This window comes from Echiichthys vipera (genome assembly GCF_963691815.1).
Source record: "Echiichthys vipera genome assembly, chromosome: 5".
Taxonomy (NCBI): Eukaryota; Metazoa; Chordata; class Actinopteri; order Perciformes; family Trachinidae; genus Echiichthys; species Echiichthys vipera.
This window is the reverse complement of record NC_139830.1, coordinates 13206921-13221363: the sequence shown is the minus strand read 5'-3', so window position 1 is coordinate 13221363 and position 14443 is coordinate 13206921. Positions and strand designations below refer to the sequence as shown.

Here is a 14443-nt window from a genome sequence, read left to right as displayed (position 1 = left end):
ACTATCTTTATATCTCTATACATATATTATAAGATAAGATACTAACTGAATCATTGTGATGAGAAGTAAAAACCCTGCAATTATCAGTTAAATCGAATCATTTCTCAATGGCCAACACTATGGTAAACAATGTTTTTGCATTGTAAAGCATATCTAACACAATATTTACAATCAAAAAGAAAACAAAAAGGGTTGGCCAACCACCAAAACTCAAAACACAAGCAGGACGCCTGCAATCTCTCACAAACTGATTGACTACCTGTCAATCAGTTTGTGAGAGATTGCAGGCGTCCTGCTTGTGTTTTGAGTTTTAACTTAGAACTATTGGATTTGGATTTATTCACAAAGACACAAAATACTACATCCCAAACTCTTAATTATATACTGTATGTGAATATGTCTCTTAACCTATAATCATGAGTATTTCCTGTTCTAATAAGAGTGCATTCACAGGCTAGAGAAAATTCACAGGCTAATAAGAGTGCAATTTTTTACTTGCTACTGCCCCCTTGCAGCCCTAGTCACACATTGCAGTAATGTTGGTAGCCATAACAATTCATATTTTTTTTATCTATCATAGTCCCATACATCCTTAATGAACGTATATGCTTCAACCCAGTATGTTTATGTATTTGCATTCGTGTGTAAGCACATACCTTGAGCTCCAAGGCCTTTTCTATGATGGTATTTGCCACAGCAAGGAGGTCATTGAAGGTGAGTCTCTCTAAAGTCGTGCCTCTTGGAAGACCAAGCAAACGGAACATGTCCAACCAATGGTCTTGAGACAGATGCTCCCCACGCACATACTTCAGTACTGGCACCATGTTCTAGATATGCAGATGGAAAAGTGTCAAAAACTTTAAAAAAAAAAAAACTAAATACCAACCATAGATCCACAACATATGAGATCCACAATCAAATTGATTTTATGCTTCAAAGATGATACTTAAAGCACTACCATACATCTATAGTTTCTCCAACACCAATTTATTTTCTAAATGTGTATATATTTGTATTAACCATAAAATTTGATGTAATGTATTGTTGATTAATAAACATTGTAGCCTAGCTTGAGATTTGTAGTCTTGTTTTTAATAAATATACTGTACTCAAACTGTACTACTTTCTACCTTGTATTTGTCTACTTCTCCTTGCAGTTTAACAGACATGGCAGAAGGCTGCTCCTGCTTCCTAAGTCTGTCCTGCCACGTAAACAGAAATTCCTCGAACACATAGGTCTTGCTCCTGTAAAATAACAAAAACATAAATGTTCACACACAATTGAACACAGAGTAGTCACAAAGTGAGAACAGTTTTCAAAGATTTAGATCAATTTACATCAGTCAAAAAATTAACCCTTTACCTGAATGTGATCCAATCCTCCTGGGCCTTTTCTGTAAAGCCTTGCTGCCACTCCTCATACAGCCCCCACATCTGGCTGTACTCCTCCATGTCTCTTTTTGTGTCTTCCGCCAGAGAGAAATCTGGAGCCTCCAGGTTAAAATAGGCACAGTCCTCACTGAGGAGAGGAGAGGAGAGGAGACCAGATGTAAAGGCACTGAAACTTGGTCCTGGTCGCTGTAGTGTAATTGGGAGGAAGCCATGGATAATATAGTGCTTCTCGTCATTTCAAGTTAGGTGTGCAGAGGGAAAAGCATCAGTAATAATTACTGAGTAACTTCAAATAGATGAATATAAATAAATAGATAGCAAAGCAAAAGCATGGGACATCTAAAAATAAAATAAAGATGATTACCTGATGAGTCACAAACTTTTATAGTGTATTTGTATTATTAGTCAAACGTGTGGCTATAAATTAAAATGGCTGTAATATTATCACATCAGATTTACTAACATTCCCATCAATATAAAAACGATTTATATAAGCTATTTCCTGGCCACAGCATAAGCACATTTTATTGAACCACAGCATATTCTAAAAAGATGAAGGCAATAAACATCTGCATATTAAAAAGAACTTACAGCAGTTTACTGCGCACAAGCTCTAGCTCCTGGAACTCTTGCTGCTTGTCCCTGATGGTCTGGAGGCACGCAAGAAGAGCAGCATGATCACCACTCTCAAGCATCTCATCTTTAGGCTTCAGCTGGTCCCAGCGGGCCTTAAACCTCTCCAGATCTGCCCTGTAGACGTTGATACGACCAGCGGCATTACTTCGCATCACCTCCACCTAAAGGACGAACAGTTCAAAAGGAAAGCAAGTAGCACAAGAACACAGCAAGAGACAAAAAAGAAAGGTGAGTGGGGTAAATGGGGGAAGGAAAAGAAATATAGAAGAAGAAAAGAAGATATTTTAGATAAATAAGCAGTAGCAGAAAGCTGCTGTTAGAGAAAATGTGTGATGAGAAGTTTTTTAAACCATTCAACATTTGTGCATTATGTCACCTGATCTTTGACCATGAGCTGGTGGCTCTCCATGACAAGCTCCAGTTTGTCCCACTTGGCCCTCAGTGAGGACAAGGAGTCAAGACCGCCCCCAGCCACTGCTCGCAGCAAGCGGTTCTTCTCTTCAGCACACTGGAATTGAGGTAGGATCTATACACATACATACAGCAAAATCAATTGGTTTATTTAGATATCTTGTCAAACATTTGGCTCATATCACATGGTATGCAAGACACTGTTATTCTTATATAACAAAACATACCGCCCAAATGCTCGTACACTCATGAAGCAAGGCATGTCACATTACTGACAATAGGGGATAACATAATTGATATAATGATATCAAAAAATCTATTAAAAGGTTACATAAATAAAAAATACAAGGGATGTCAGAACCTTTATTTCTAAAATCCACAAGTATTAGTGCTATCATTCAAGTAAGTTCCTGGCAAGAGTTTAGAAGTTTGTCTTACTTCTGGTTTGCGGGCTAATATCTGGCTATATTTGCCACTAGCCGCACCAATCTCCTCCATGCTCTCTGGTCGGGTGGATAAGGCCTCCATTGACTCTGAAACAAAACTGTCTATTGCCTGGGTGTGCCCTAAAAGCAAGAGGGAAAATGGAACATGCAAAGAAAACAGAAAAGGAAAGAGAAAGTAAGATCAAAGGGGATGCCATTAAGACAAAAGAATGAAAAGCAAAATTTGAAACGAAACAAAAACAGAGAAAGAAATTGAAACAGGGAGATGTTTGGCTTGTGATAAGTGTAAATGACACGGATACATTTGTATGAAAATGCACTTTTAAAGCTGTAAAGGAGTGAGAACAGAGTGGGGGAAAACTAAAGTATAAAGACAATTGAGCTGTTTGTTTCTCACCTTGTATGGACTTCCTCAGTGATGAGAGCAGCATGTCAAACAGCCTCTGGATCAGGTCATCGATGATGGCTTTTACTGGCTCACAGTTGACTGTAATACAGTCTACCTTCTCCTGACTGAAAGGGGAGAAGGAGAGGATCAGTGCCTGTGACTCTATTGGGTGTACACTACATGCATTTGTGTCAATGAACATGAAGTGAATCAAACAGGTCAATTTAATTCTGGTAGAGGAAAAAAAGTTCAGCTACAATACAAATAAGAAGGAAGAACTCTGTAACATCTGCAAAAGCTGAATTATAGCAGAGAACCAAACAAAGCTTCCCATGCTGGTGCAATGTCACCTGATTCAGCAGACCCAGCTTGTGCTGATAACAAAATGCTTTATTACTCAATCACTCCTGAGAAGTGATCTGCCTTTAGATATCAAAATGGATGATAGTTCCAATCCTGGCTAAATTTGGGCCTTGTGTTCTTCCGGACTGTTTTGCAATTAATGAATGAATTTTAGAAAGGTGCTTTAATTATTAATAATTTAAACCTTGTTCTTGAAAATCAGAAGAGAAATGTCATATTTTGGCTGTGTTTGGTTTTCTTTTGAGATATTTACTTGTGTTCATTATGTTTGATATATACCTGGGCAGACGTTCTGATTCCTTCCCTCTGGCTTTCAGGGCCTTAAAGTTTCTCTCCCAGTCTTGAACGGAATTCAGATGCTCCATCACTAACTTCTCTAAATCAACCTGGCCCAGCACCACCCACTCCTACAACACAAACACACACACACACACACACACACACACACACACACACACACACACACACACACACACACACACACACACACACACACACACACACACACACACACACACACACACACACACACACACACACACACACACACACACACACACACACACACACACACACACACACACACACACACACACACACACACACACACACACACACACACACACACACACACACAGTGGTAAGGTAACATTTCCCAATTTTAAATGCTTCTGTGTCAAAAGTGACAACAACTATACGTAATAAGACATAAATGACTAAACAAAAACAGAACTAAAAAAAAGAGAAGTCTGGTGTTGACTGGTGAGGGCTTTCCCCAAGAGTTAAGACATGCATGGATGCAGACAGAAGGGAAAATGACTGTAATACTGTATACTGTGCTTACTGTTCTGTTAGGGTAGTATAAAAGGGGAAAATGCAATGAAAACAACGGGGCTTCAGTATACAAATAGAGAAGCATGACTAATCCAACTTGCATTATTTCAAAGAAAACAGTACAGCAATGACTTATCGCTAAGCTTCAATGAGAAAAAGGTGGAAAAAAGGTTCATCAGTTTGCATTCATGTAGTCTCGCTTACCAGGATGTAGTATGGGTATAAAGCTTGACATTTGACGTGCACTGATTTCCAGGTTGTTTTTTTGTGCAGCCATCACTCAATGCTTGAGTGCGAGACTAACATTCATATAAAATACATGGATGTCTGAGCCTAAGTTCTTGCCACAAAATGTAACGCATTAGTTAATTATTAGCTGATAGATGAGAACAATAGTGATAATTACCCTACAGAAAAAACCCACTTGATTCACTTTCTTAACATTATATAGATGCCCTTTACAGGACAGTTGACTAATAATAATTTGTGTTGTTCCAGCACCTTGAACTTGTGTTGTATAGCCTGCAGACGGCTAAAGAGGTCCTCGGCCTTGCTGAAGATGGTGAGGAACCCAGAGGCATTTCTATCAATCATGACGCTGAAGATAAGTTCCTCCCCCTGGGCACTGACCCCTTTGAACTGGTTTGGAATTGAGATGAACCTCTTCATCTCCCTGAAATAGCGTGCTCGCACTTCCTCAAAGGGAGGACGGAACTGCAAACGGCCCTGCCTATTCACAGGAAGGAAAGAAAAAATGAACATAAAATTTGAATACACTAATCCACACTTTTGTTTTGATGCAGAAAAAGAAAGAGACAGATAAACTAACAAGAAGAGAAATGGTGACATGTGAGAATTAAGAGATGGAGAAAGAAAGTCAGAACCTGATGCTTGTGGTTTAACATGAGGAGAAAATACTACATATGTGTGACAGGAAGTCCCATACACAAAGAATTACAGTACAAGTCGGAGATGAGAGATAGATGGAATAAGAGAATAAAGATACAGAGACAGGAATTTGAACCAAATGAAAGTATGTGTACTGACTTGAAAGTGAGGTCTATGTGTATTTCAGGCAGGTTCTTGTTCAGAGCTTCCAGTCCCGTCTGGTACTGATGTTCAAGAGCTTTATACAGCTGATGGTTCCAGTGCTGACGCCATGCCCGCATGTCATTAGACCTGAAGCCCTACACACACATGCATGCATTAGATTTCCAATATAGAGGAAAAAAATGACATGAAGGTCATCAGCAAAGAGACTTATACTTATGACTGTAATCAATACTTGAGCCTCCAGAGTAGCAAAGCCAGTACGGAGATCCTGAAGGCCATCCTTCCACCGCTGTTGATGTCTCAGTAGATCCACATTCATTAGCTTCACCACCTGAGAAATGTACCCAGAAATGTGTAAACAAATATAGTTACTAATCTACTGGCTCACAGTAAATAATTCAAATTGGTGCTAACTGCCTCTGAATTCAATCATATGATATAAAATAAGTGAAGTCAAAATATGACAGCATGCTACAACCTTGTCAATAAAGTCAGTGTGCCATTTGCGTAACTTCCTGTTCTCGGTGGAGAGTTTCTCAGCAGCAGTCTGTAGCTTGGCAATGTAAACTTCCAACTCTTTGGGGTTGTCCCAGGTTATCTGCAGTTTACCGCCTGACTCCTTTGACTGAGAACGAGGATTCTGATAAAGAAAAGCAAAAAGATTATCTCCAGTCCAAAATGTATAGATGACAAGTCAGTTTCCTGCTTAAAGTGTGTTGTTGAGTTAAATACATTTCCGGATCTATAATTCCTGTATTTTTCATGCTTACAATCAAATTTGGGCAACCGCAAGTTAGCAGCTTGAATAGAAAGTAAAATGATAACTTCCAGCTGTGTGCAGTACCTTGATGACTTGTTCAAAGGCTAGGGCAAGACTAAGCATCATAGGTCTCTGAGAGGGAATCATCTGCTGGTCAATGGTGTTGTAGAAATGGGCCACCTACAACACAGTAACACTTTGTTACACTATGAGCTTGAGATAGGCTAAAACAAAAGAAATGAGAATGAATAAATAACCGAGAAAAGGAAATGTGTTTATCTTGACCTTTCACTCTCACCTGTTTGAGGACAATGGCTTGTCTGTAGAATTTGTCTGCAGTATTAGCAGCTTGCTGTATCTTGGCTGGGATGGGAAAGCCCAGGGCAGAGAGCTGTCTGACCTCCCTGAGCAGAGTGACCAGCCTGTCTGAATACTGGATCTTTAGCCTGCCGTCCACATGGTCTAGGTCCATTACACGGTTACTGGCCTGGAGACTATACATAGGGAGAGCTTTTTCATTAGATCCACTCAAACCAGCACCAATTCAAACTGAAGTGCCATTGATCAATGTGCTAAATGAGGTGATAATGACCATGGAAAAGAAAAACAGCAGAAAACAGCAGTATATAGCCACTAACTAAAATATTTTACTCAGAAAATGTATGTATGTTGCTGCCACAATGACAAGAATGCTTTCAGTGGCAGTTAAGATCAAATTCACTGTTGCTAACTTTTCTTTGATGAATTGTTAATTGAAGTCACTGTGTTTCCAACCTGATCCCTGACTTTGGGTCAGCCAGTCCAGACAATATATCTCTTGACCAGTCCTCGAACTGTTCCTGTTCATATGCCCTCAGAACTTCTAGCAGGTCATCACAGAAACGAAGGAACCCCTTAAACCCAGACAGGTCTGAAAGCAGTGCCTCTGCTATGCGAACAGAGTCCTCAACCTAACGTAAGAATGCAAGCACAGGAATATAAAATAAATATTAATCAGTACACACTATTCTTCTATCATCATAATCAAGTATTTGTAAAATCAACACAAAAAGCTGAAGTTATATCATCCATCTTTTTCATATCTAATTATTTGAAGAAGACTTATTCTTCTACACATAGAAATTAATGACAGACCAGAAGGTCCATGAAACACAGGCACCCACACTCAGTTACCTTGTGTATGAGCTGTCGGACCCAGACAATTTTGTTGACCACCTCAGGGAGGTTCCTACCAACAAGTGGCCCAGACTTGTCTCCAGGGTCTCCATGGCATCGATTCTCAAAGTCAGTTTTCAGGCCTAAGAATATCAATAAAATAGATGAGGAACAACAACATTATACTACTAGCTTTCCCCACCATAGAAATTAACATTTAGCATTGTAATACTAGTTTTCCCAAATCTTCCCAAGCCTTTCTGTGACCAAATGTTTGCTCTAACCTCTAGGACATCTTACTGCCCAATTTAAACTATAGCATTTTTTTAAACAACCTAGGAGCAAGGATATCTTGAAATATACGTCCATGGTCTGTACCAAGGGTCAAAGTCTGCATCAAAATAAAAAAAATGCGTCTAAAAATTAACTAAAAATACCTGTAATATGTCTGTGTGTTCAGATTTTACTCCAATGTGGCTCTGAGACGTTTTTTCTTATGTTTATCAAACTGTAGCATTTAGACATTAATGGTTGAAAGTGCCTTAGTTGCGTCTATGAGATGTGTGTTACAGCCACATTTTTAGAAGACCAACATGCACCTGTCCCTTGTACCTCACATCTGTGAGTTTAAAATCTAGTCTGGACAATAATACTGTAACATAAATAAATGCATCATTCTTCAATAGTGAGCCCATTCAGCAGCTGTGTTACAGTCGATGAACACAGAGCATAAAAGTGATTTATTTATATTTTACACATTTTTCAACCATGTGTAAACACAATTACCCACTGTCACACGATCCCTGACACAGAAACAGACAAAAGTGCTTAAAGGTAGAACTATGTACCCTTGTTGTAGTCCAATAATCTGGCCAGTAGGGTCTCTCTCTCTGAATGCAGTTCTTTGCTGATGGTGGGACGTCTGATCAACTCCTTGTGCTTTTGAAACACCTGCAACAGCTAGGCGACAAACACACAGGCACAAACTGTAAGTTCCCACATCAACACACAGCCACACATAATATTACACTACTTCTGAGCTGAAGTAGTATGTTTCACTACCTGTTGTGGGTTGTCCTGTACATCAGCGATGTAGCTCTTTAATCTGCTAGCAACCTCCTGCTCTGATGGAGCCATAAGGCGTTCAAACTGAGCCACCGCTGCTCGCCAAAGAGGCTGCAAAAATATGCAACAAAAGAAATACAACACAAAATGTATGTTTCATTATTGCCTAAATAAATACAGTAGTGTAGAAGATGCAACTTAAAAAGGCCAAATAAATATAATTGCTTTTCTATATTTGCCACTGCAAGATGGGTGCTTTTTCACAAGATCAAAGTCAATTTAAGATGAGGTGGGTGGAGGAGCAATCAAAAGCAAGTTGGCTGTAGCTGGAAAGTGTGAGCATGGGGATTCTCTCAGCTTGAATAGTTATCTGTTTAAATTGACACGCAATGAGGAACCTGCACCTGTACCATATTGTGCCTGCATGGTGGAACTGAAATTAACAAAGTAAAGGCGCGAGGAAGGCTCAAACGATGTACATTGTAATTCAGAAGTCTCAAATGCACATGCACACAATTTTCAGCAACTAACCTCAGTGTAGGGATTGTAATGCAGAGGGTTTAGTCCAGAGAAAGGTTCAAACACACGATCTGAAGTCAGAGCCTGCTGCTTCCCTCCCGGTAGTAGACGCAGAAGTTTTTCATGAACCATACGCAGAGTCACCACCTGGTAGATATGAAGGCATCAACAACATGACTTACAATTTGTGACTGACTTGGACTTATCAGGCTATGAAACTAATTCTCAGAAAAATAGATATGCCCATAAAGCATGCTAAACTGACAAAAGCCCATGTCAAACCTTCAATGGAAAACATTTATCATTCCATTCACAATGGAAATAATACGATTTATTGTAAAGAGAAAGAAGGGCATGCAAGTCTCTGGATCAGTGGAGTCACTTTCCCAAGTCTGTGGTAGCCATTTCAAGACCAATTGTGGGTCTCTTTCCTTCAAGAAAAGACATGCCATAACAGGTTGATAAGGCTGTCTAGATCCAAAAGCTGAGCCCATAAAGGCAGACAATTTGTGTAAGACAAAAGTTAGGATCAAATCTGTACATATGAATGTTTCATGAATGTCCAATGTGAGTGGGTTACTTTTTGGATCAACACACCCACACACATTCATTGTAAAAAAAAAAATCACTATCACATAATGTCACAATCAAGACAGATTACACACAGTACACAGTACACATGTAAGATCACTTCAAATGATGACAAGTGCAATGAAGAACGTATATGTATAAAATCAGTTCAAGAATTGCTGTGCAAAAAAAGGAGGATTGGTATCTTTTTGTTCTCTGAGGAGGAACTCGGTACTAAGTTAATCACTCTGAACTTGATTCATTTATGGCTCACTTTTCCTTCCTTATTCTGGTTTCAGAAAAAACATCAGTTGGAAATTCCATTTAAATGTGACGTCTGCCCAGTAAAAAGGAGAGGACAACTAAGACGACATTTGCAGTTATATTTTCAGCACTGAATGTGATGCAACGGGTGTACCACAATGTCATGGAAAGTGTTTCCTCGACAATGAACCATATCTTACCTCATCCAGTCTTTTTGCAAGGCAATGAATTGTTTGCGGGCAATGCTTGTTTCCCTTCCATGGGTGTGGAACATGTCTCTTCCATACCTGAGAAAAAATGCAATAAATATAAATTAAATACATACCTTATTTACAGTTGAATTGAAGTGAGTTGTTTATTGTGAGAGTAAAGTGTAGAGGTATTGATTTTTGGAACCATATTGTACCCTTTTTTTCCCAATTTTGATCTCTTTCATACCTGTCCAGTCAGATGCTCACAGGCTACCACCCACTGTTCACAGATGGCAACGCCCGTTCTCAGGTTCTCCCTCACCGATACAAATGGCTCTTCAAAAATTTTAAGACCACTCAGCTTCCTCTGCACATATCTTCCCAGTGCTCCACCTTGTACACAATCAATCATAAAAAGAAATGATGTCAGAACATACAAAAAAAGGAAAAGTACACATGCTCACGCTGTTACTCATGGATTGCCGAAGCACTTGTCACTTTTTAGTAGAGACGGTTTCTTATGTAGAACGTTTGTAGCCCTGAGTCAACATTAGTAATGAATCACTGCAATCATCGCATTTCAAGATTTAACTATTGACAATTCATGTTCTGTATATAGAGTAGGTACTGTATACTGACGAGTTCCTAGGAAAATCAGACAGTAGCTTGACACACACTGTACCTTAAAAACAACATCAGCAAATATTTGTATTCATTTCCTGTTTTTAGTTTGTGTATGTGTGAGAGTGTCCCACCAATAACATCCATGAGTCGGGTCATGCGTGTTTCTAGATAAGGTTCAAATTCAGTCTGCCTCCAAACATCATCCAGACTGTCTCTGCTCTGTTCCACCAGATCCACTACATCAGGCATAGACAAGCCATCAAGACCACCATACTCCTGGTGGAAACACAAAGAGACACATAGTAAGTTCCCAGCTCGTTCACTGCCATTTGAGATATTAGCTTTGCGAACAATTATTAAACACTGTTCAGAACAGTATGTAAAATAATGTTGATGTTAAGACTCACAATTTTGCAGTTTTCAAAATTAAAATAAGAAAATGTACCAAGATGTAATGGCTTTTTTTTTACCAGCCTATCTGTGGAAACATTGCTTTGTATAGTTACAGATTAACAGATCTCAATAATTGTATTTCACCCTGTATACTTATAAAAAACATATGTAGGAAATGTAACAACTATTTTTTCAACCCTAATACATAAATGTTTGCATGCATACCTTTTGTATGGGTTTGAACTGCTCAGTGAAATATGTAGCCCTTTCTCTCACACTGTTCTTCTCCGCAGACTCAGAGAGATACTCCCAGTACTGAAACTCATCACTGGGAGTCAGGATGCCTGCATAGAGTGGGAAAAAAATACAATTAATACAATAAAAAGTACATTGTTTTAAAATAATAATGCATACTTGTTCTTATCAGATTAAGAGTTTCTTTTTGTTTTTTTCTATTACGAGACAACCCCCATTATGATGAGGAAATCCTGTTTCGCCACACATTTATAAACTCTTTGTGATAGGCATACTGAGAGTACACATACAGTTTATATTACTTAAATGCAGTACTGTAATGCGGTCTTAAGCCAAATGGTTGCAAGTCTGAAATAAATTCAGGTGCAGCTGTCCATTACCATTACTTTTTACTAGCAAGCCATTTTTCCATTTTTCCAAATTGCATGCATAATATTAAGAACCCCCAAAATCTAAATCTTTTAAAAAACATCTCTAATCGCTTCTATGCTCATTCTGTAGGCACTATGCTATGGGCCCATACTTGTGTTTTTCTTTCTGCAAAAATATATTCATGCATACCAAGGACATCTTCCTCCACACTGCCCCTCTTTGTAGAGGGTTGTGCTCCAGACTGGCGGACCAGTGAGCCCAGGCCAAGCTCCAGCTCACTCAGCAGGTCTGCCAGCTTAGGGTCAAATGCTGAACGCCAGCGCTCATCCTCAAGAGAAGTGAAAGAGAGAGACATGTTTCAAGTTTTGGACTAAATAGTCTTGCTCTTTTCTCCTGCCTGTTTTGGGCATCCCTTTATTAAATGCTTTAGGAGAAAAACTTTAAAGTATCCATGAAAATAGCATAATAGCTATAATTTTTGCATTGACTGTGTGGTCGAGCAGAAACTTCCACTGTGATTGATGTTACTACAAAGTCTACATCTTTCAAAAAGCATCTATGAAATTATTTAATACACAGTGACAGACTCACCTTCAGCAGTACAGGTGCAAAGACTTGTCTTACAGCCTGGTAGAGGGTGTTGATGGGAGATTCCAGCATGGATGACACAAGGAGGCTCTGGTGAAGGTTGTCTTCTGTGATCACTGTGGGATGAAGCTTGAAGAACACCAACACCTTCTCTCTGCTGTCCCCTGATGCTTCAATCTGACAAAGGAAGATTAAATGTTTTAAAAGAAATAAGACACAGTTTCATTGTCAAGTGTTGTTGTTTCTAGTATGATGCATGAATAAAGTTACATGACCTACACAGGCTATTAGTCTGCATACAGAAAAAAACGGTTATTTTAGGTTGGAAAATGCTGTCTATTCAACCAGTTAACAGACGTTGGTTTAAGAATAGGATATTTGCCTAGCCCCCAGGTGAATTATTTCACATGGATATGTTGATCCACACTAGGAAACTTTAACATAATATGGATGATTTAATCATTTCTGTTACCTTATTTGAAAAGTGAAGGTCATTCTCATGTCTGCTGATGGACAGGACAAACTCATTTCCATCGTCCAAGAAGTTATTGAGCTGTGGGCTGTCAGTCAGGGACAACGAGGGCTTTATACCATAGAAGTTTCCAGTTGTGGTCAGGATAAACCTTTTGCGAGCATCATCTGAACTGTGGAGCATCTTTCAGCTGCAGTAATGTACTGACGCTGAGAAAGCTGCAGTAAACAGAAAATAACACTGTCATTTAATATATATATATATATATATATATATATATATATATATATATATATATATATATATATATACATACATACATACATTTTTATGTTTTATGGCCACCCAAACCTTACACTCAGAAAAGGAGGGGAAAAAACAACGTATACAACAATAATAATGATGATAATAATAATAATAATAATAATAATAATAATAATAATAATAATAATAATAACAATAATAACAATGATGGGGCAAAAATAAAAATAATTAAAATAAGCAGAAACATGAAGCTGGAACACTATAATTTAAGGAGCACACTATGGGAGGGATATGGCTTAATGGTCCCTATTGTGATCAACAGATTCTTAAGAGTATTCTGATCAAGCCTTCCTCATTTTAATAAGTGTTACCATCTTAGAAACAGGCTAGTTACTTCTACATCAGGACCAGTCCCAGTTTGAGACTGTTAATCATGAGAGGCACACACTGGAGCATTATCAGAGCTTACGTTACCCTAATAACTCATCCGACCCAGAAACAAGGAAATAATGTTGGAGCAGTGCTGATATCGCTGCTAAACTGTTAGCTAACTATGCTATCTTAAATGGCCTAGCGCTATAACAAAGCTATCTTATAAAATAGCCTGCGGTCAGCCAGCTTCTTCTATTTACACGGGGAGGACTAAAAATCAGGTTTACAAAGAAACTGTGCAGCATTATAACCGAGCTAGCTAGCTAGCTACCGTTGGCTCGTCGCCGCTGTAAATTAAAGTTAAGCACTTTAACTATCCGGGTTGACTTCTAAACTTTGGTTTCATACCGTTTTGGCACCAAGTGTTCTACTCACGGAGCCTGTGGTCACTAAATTCATGGAGAGAAGCTGTTGCAATGTTACTCGTGTCTGTGTACCTCCAAGGGATCTTGCTTGGGAAGCTTGCGTGGTTGCCTGGCAGCAGCTACGACCACTTGTACCACCTGACACAGCGGGAATAGAATCCTACGCAATGTACTTACGCCGTTTACGTGGTATATGTGCACACTGCACAGCTAGGCAGTATCTCCCATAGATATAAAGAGTAGATGCCGCATCGAACGTTGGGCCGCGAGAAATGCGGCCGCCATCTTGGATCGGTCCTTCTCCCAGATAAGTTCTATGAGTGACTCGTTGAGCCTATGAGTTGAGCAGCAGAAGGAACAAGATGCCAGAGCACTGTGCAGCGTATTCCTGCTCTAATCTAATATTACAATATTACAATTCATAATCAGTACGGTACAGTACAATTTTAAACAATTATACATAAATCCATGCATTTTTGAATGTTATAGTGAGTCCCTCAGGCTGTGGCAGGTAGATAAATATTTAGCTGCCAGAGGAGCTGCTGTCCCTTATTTTATTATTATTATCTTGTCACAGTAGAGGCGTGGAGATTAGCCTCTGTGGGAATCTTAGTTAATTTACCCCCGGCCA

The 14443-nt window shown here is 39.0% G+C and overlaps 1 protein-coding gene across 2 annotated transcripts in view; it reads right to left on the bottom strand.

The window, feature by feature from the left end:
• Window positions 1-12934, bottom strand: part of dync2h1 (dynein cytoplasmic 2 heavy chain 1) — a gene marked incomplete at its 5' end in the record, with an annotated part of 103680 nt that extends 90746 nt beyond the window's left edge. For both annotated transcript variants that reach the window (XM_083913639.1, XM_083913640.1), the window contains 26 exons: window positions 657-827; window positions 1131-1245; window positions 1364-1519; window positions 1984-2189; window positions 2405-2554; window positions 2878-3005; window positions 3283-3398; window positions 3916-4043; window positions 4972-5200; window positions 5518-5657; window positions 5756-5854; window positions 6002-6163; window positions 6368-6463; window positions 6582-6777; window positions 7058-7233; window positions 7457-7581; window positions 8287-8398; window positions 8501-8614; window positions 9035-9169; window positions 10057-10143; window positions 10295-10440; window positions 10803-10947; window positions 11290-11408; window positions 11881-12019; window positions 12283-12456; window positions 12752-12934. In XM_083913639.1, coding sequence (XP_083769765.1) covers window positions 657-827; window positions 1131-1245; window positions 1364-1519; window positions 1984-2189; window positions 2405-2554; window positions 2878-3005; window positions 3283-3398; window positions 3916-4043; window positions 4972-5200; window positions 5518-5657; window positions 5756-5854; window positions 6002-6163; window positions 6368-6463; window positions 6582-6777; window positions 7058-7233; window positions 7457-7581; window positions 8287-8398; window positions 8501-8614; window positions 9035-9169; window positions 10057-10143; window positions 10295-10440; window positions 10803-10947; window positions 11290-11408; window positions 11881-12019; window positions 12283-12456; window positions 12752-12934 — 3747 coding nt within the window. The remainder of the gene's footprint in view (window positions 1-656; window positions 828-1130; window positions 1246-1363; window positions 1520-1983; window positions 2190-2404; window positions 2555-2877; window positions 3006-3282; window positions 3399-3915; window positions 4044-4971; window positions 5201-5517; window positions 5658-5755; window positions 5855-6001; window positions 6164-6367; window positions 6464-6581; window positions 6778-7057; window positions 7234-7456; window positions 7582-8286; window positions 8399-8500; window positions 8615-9034; window positions 9170-10056; window positions 10144-10294; window positions 10441-10802; window positions 10948-11289; window positions 11409-11880; window positions 12020-12282; window positions 12457-12751) is intronic.
• Window positions 12935-14443: the final 1509 nt, after the last annotated feature.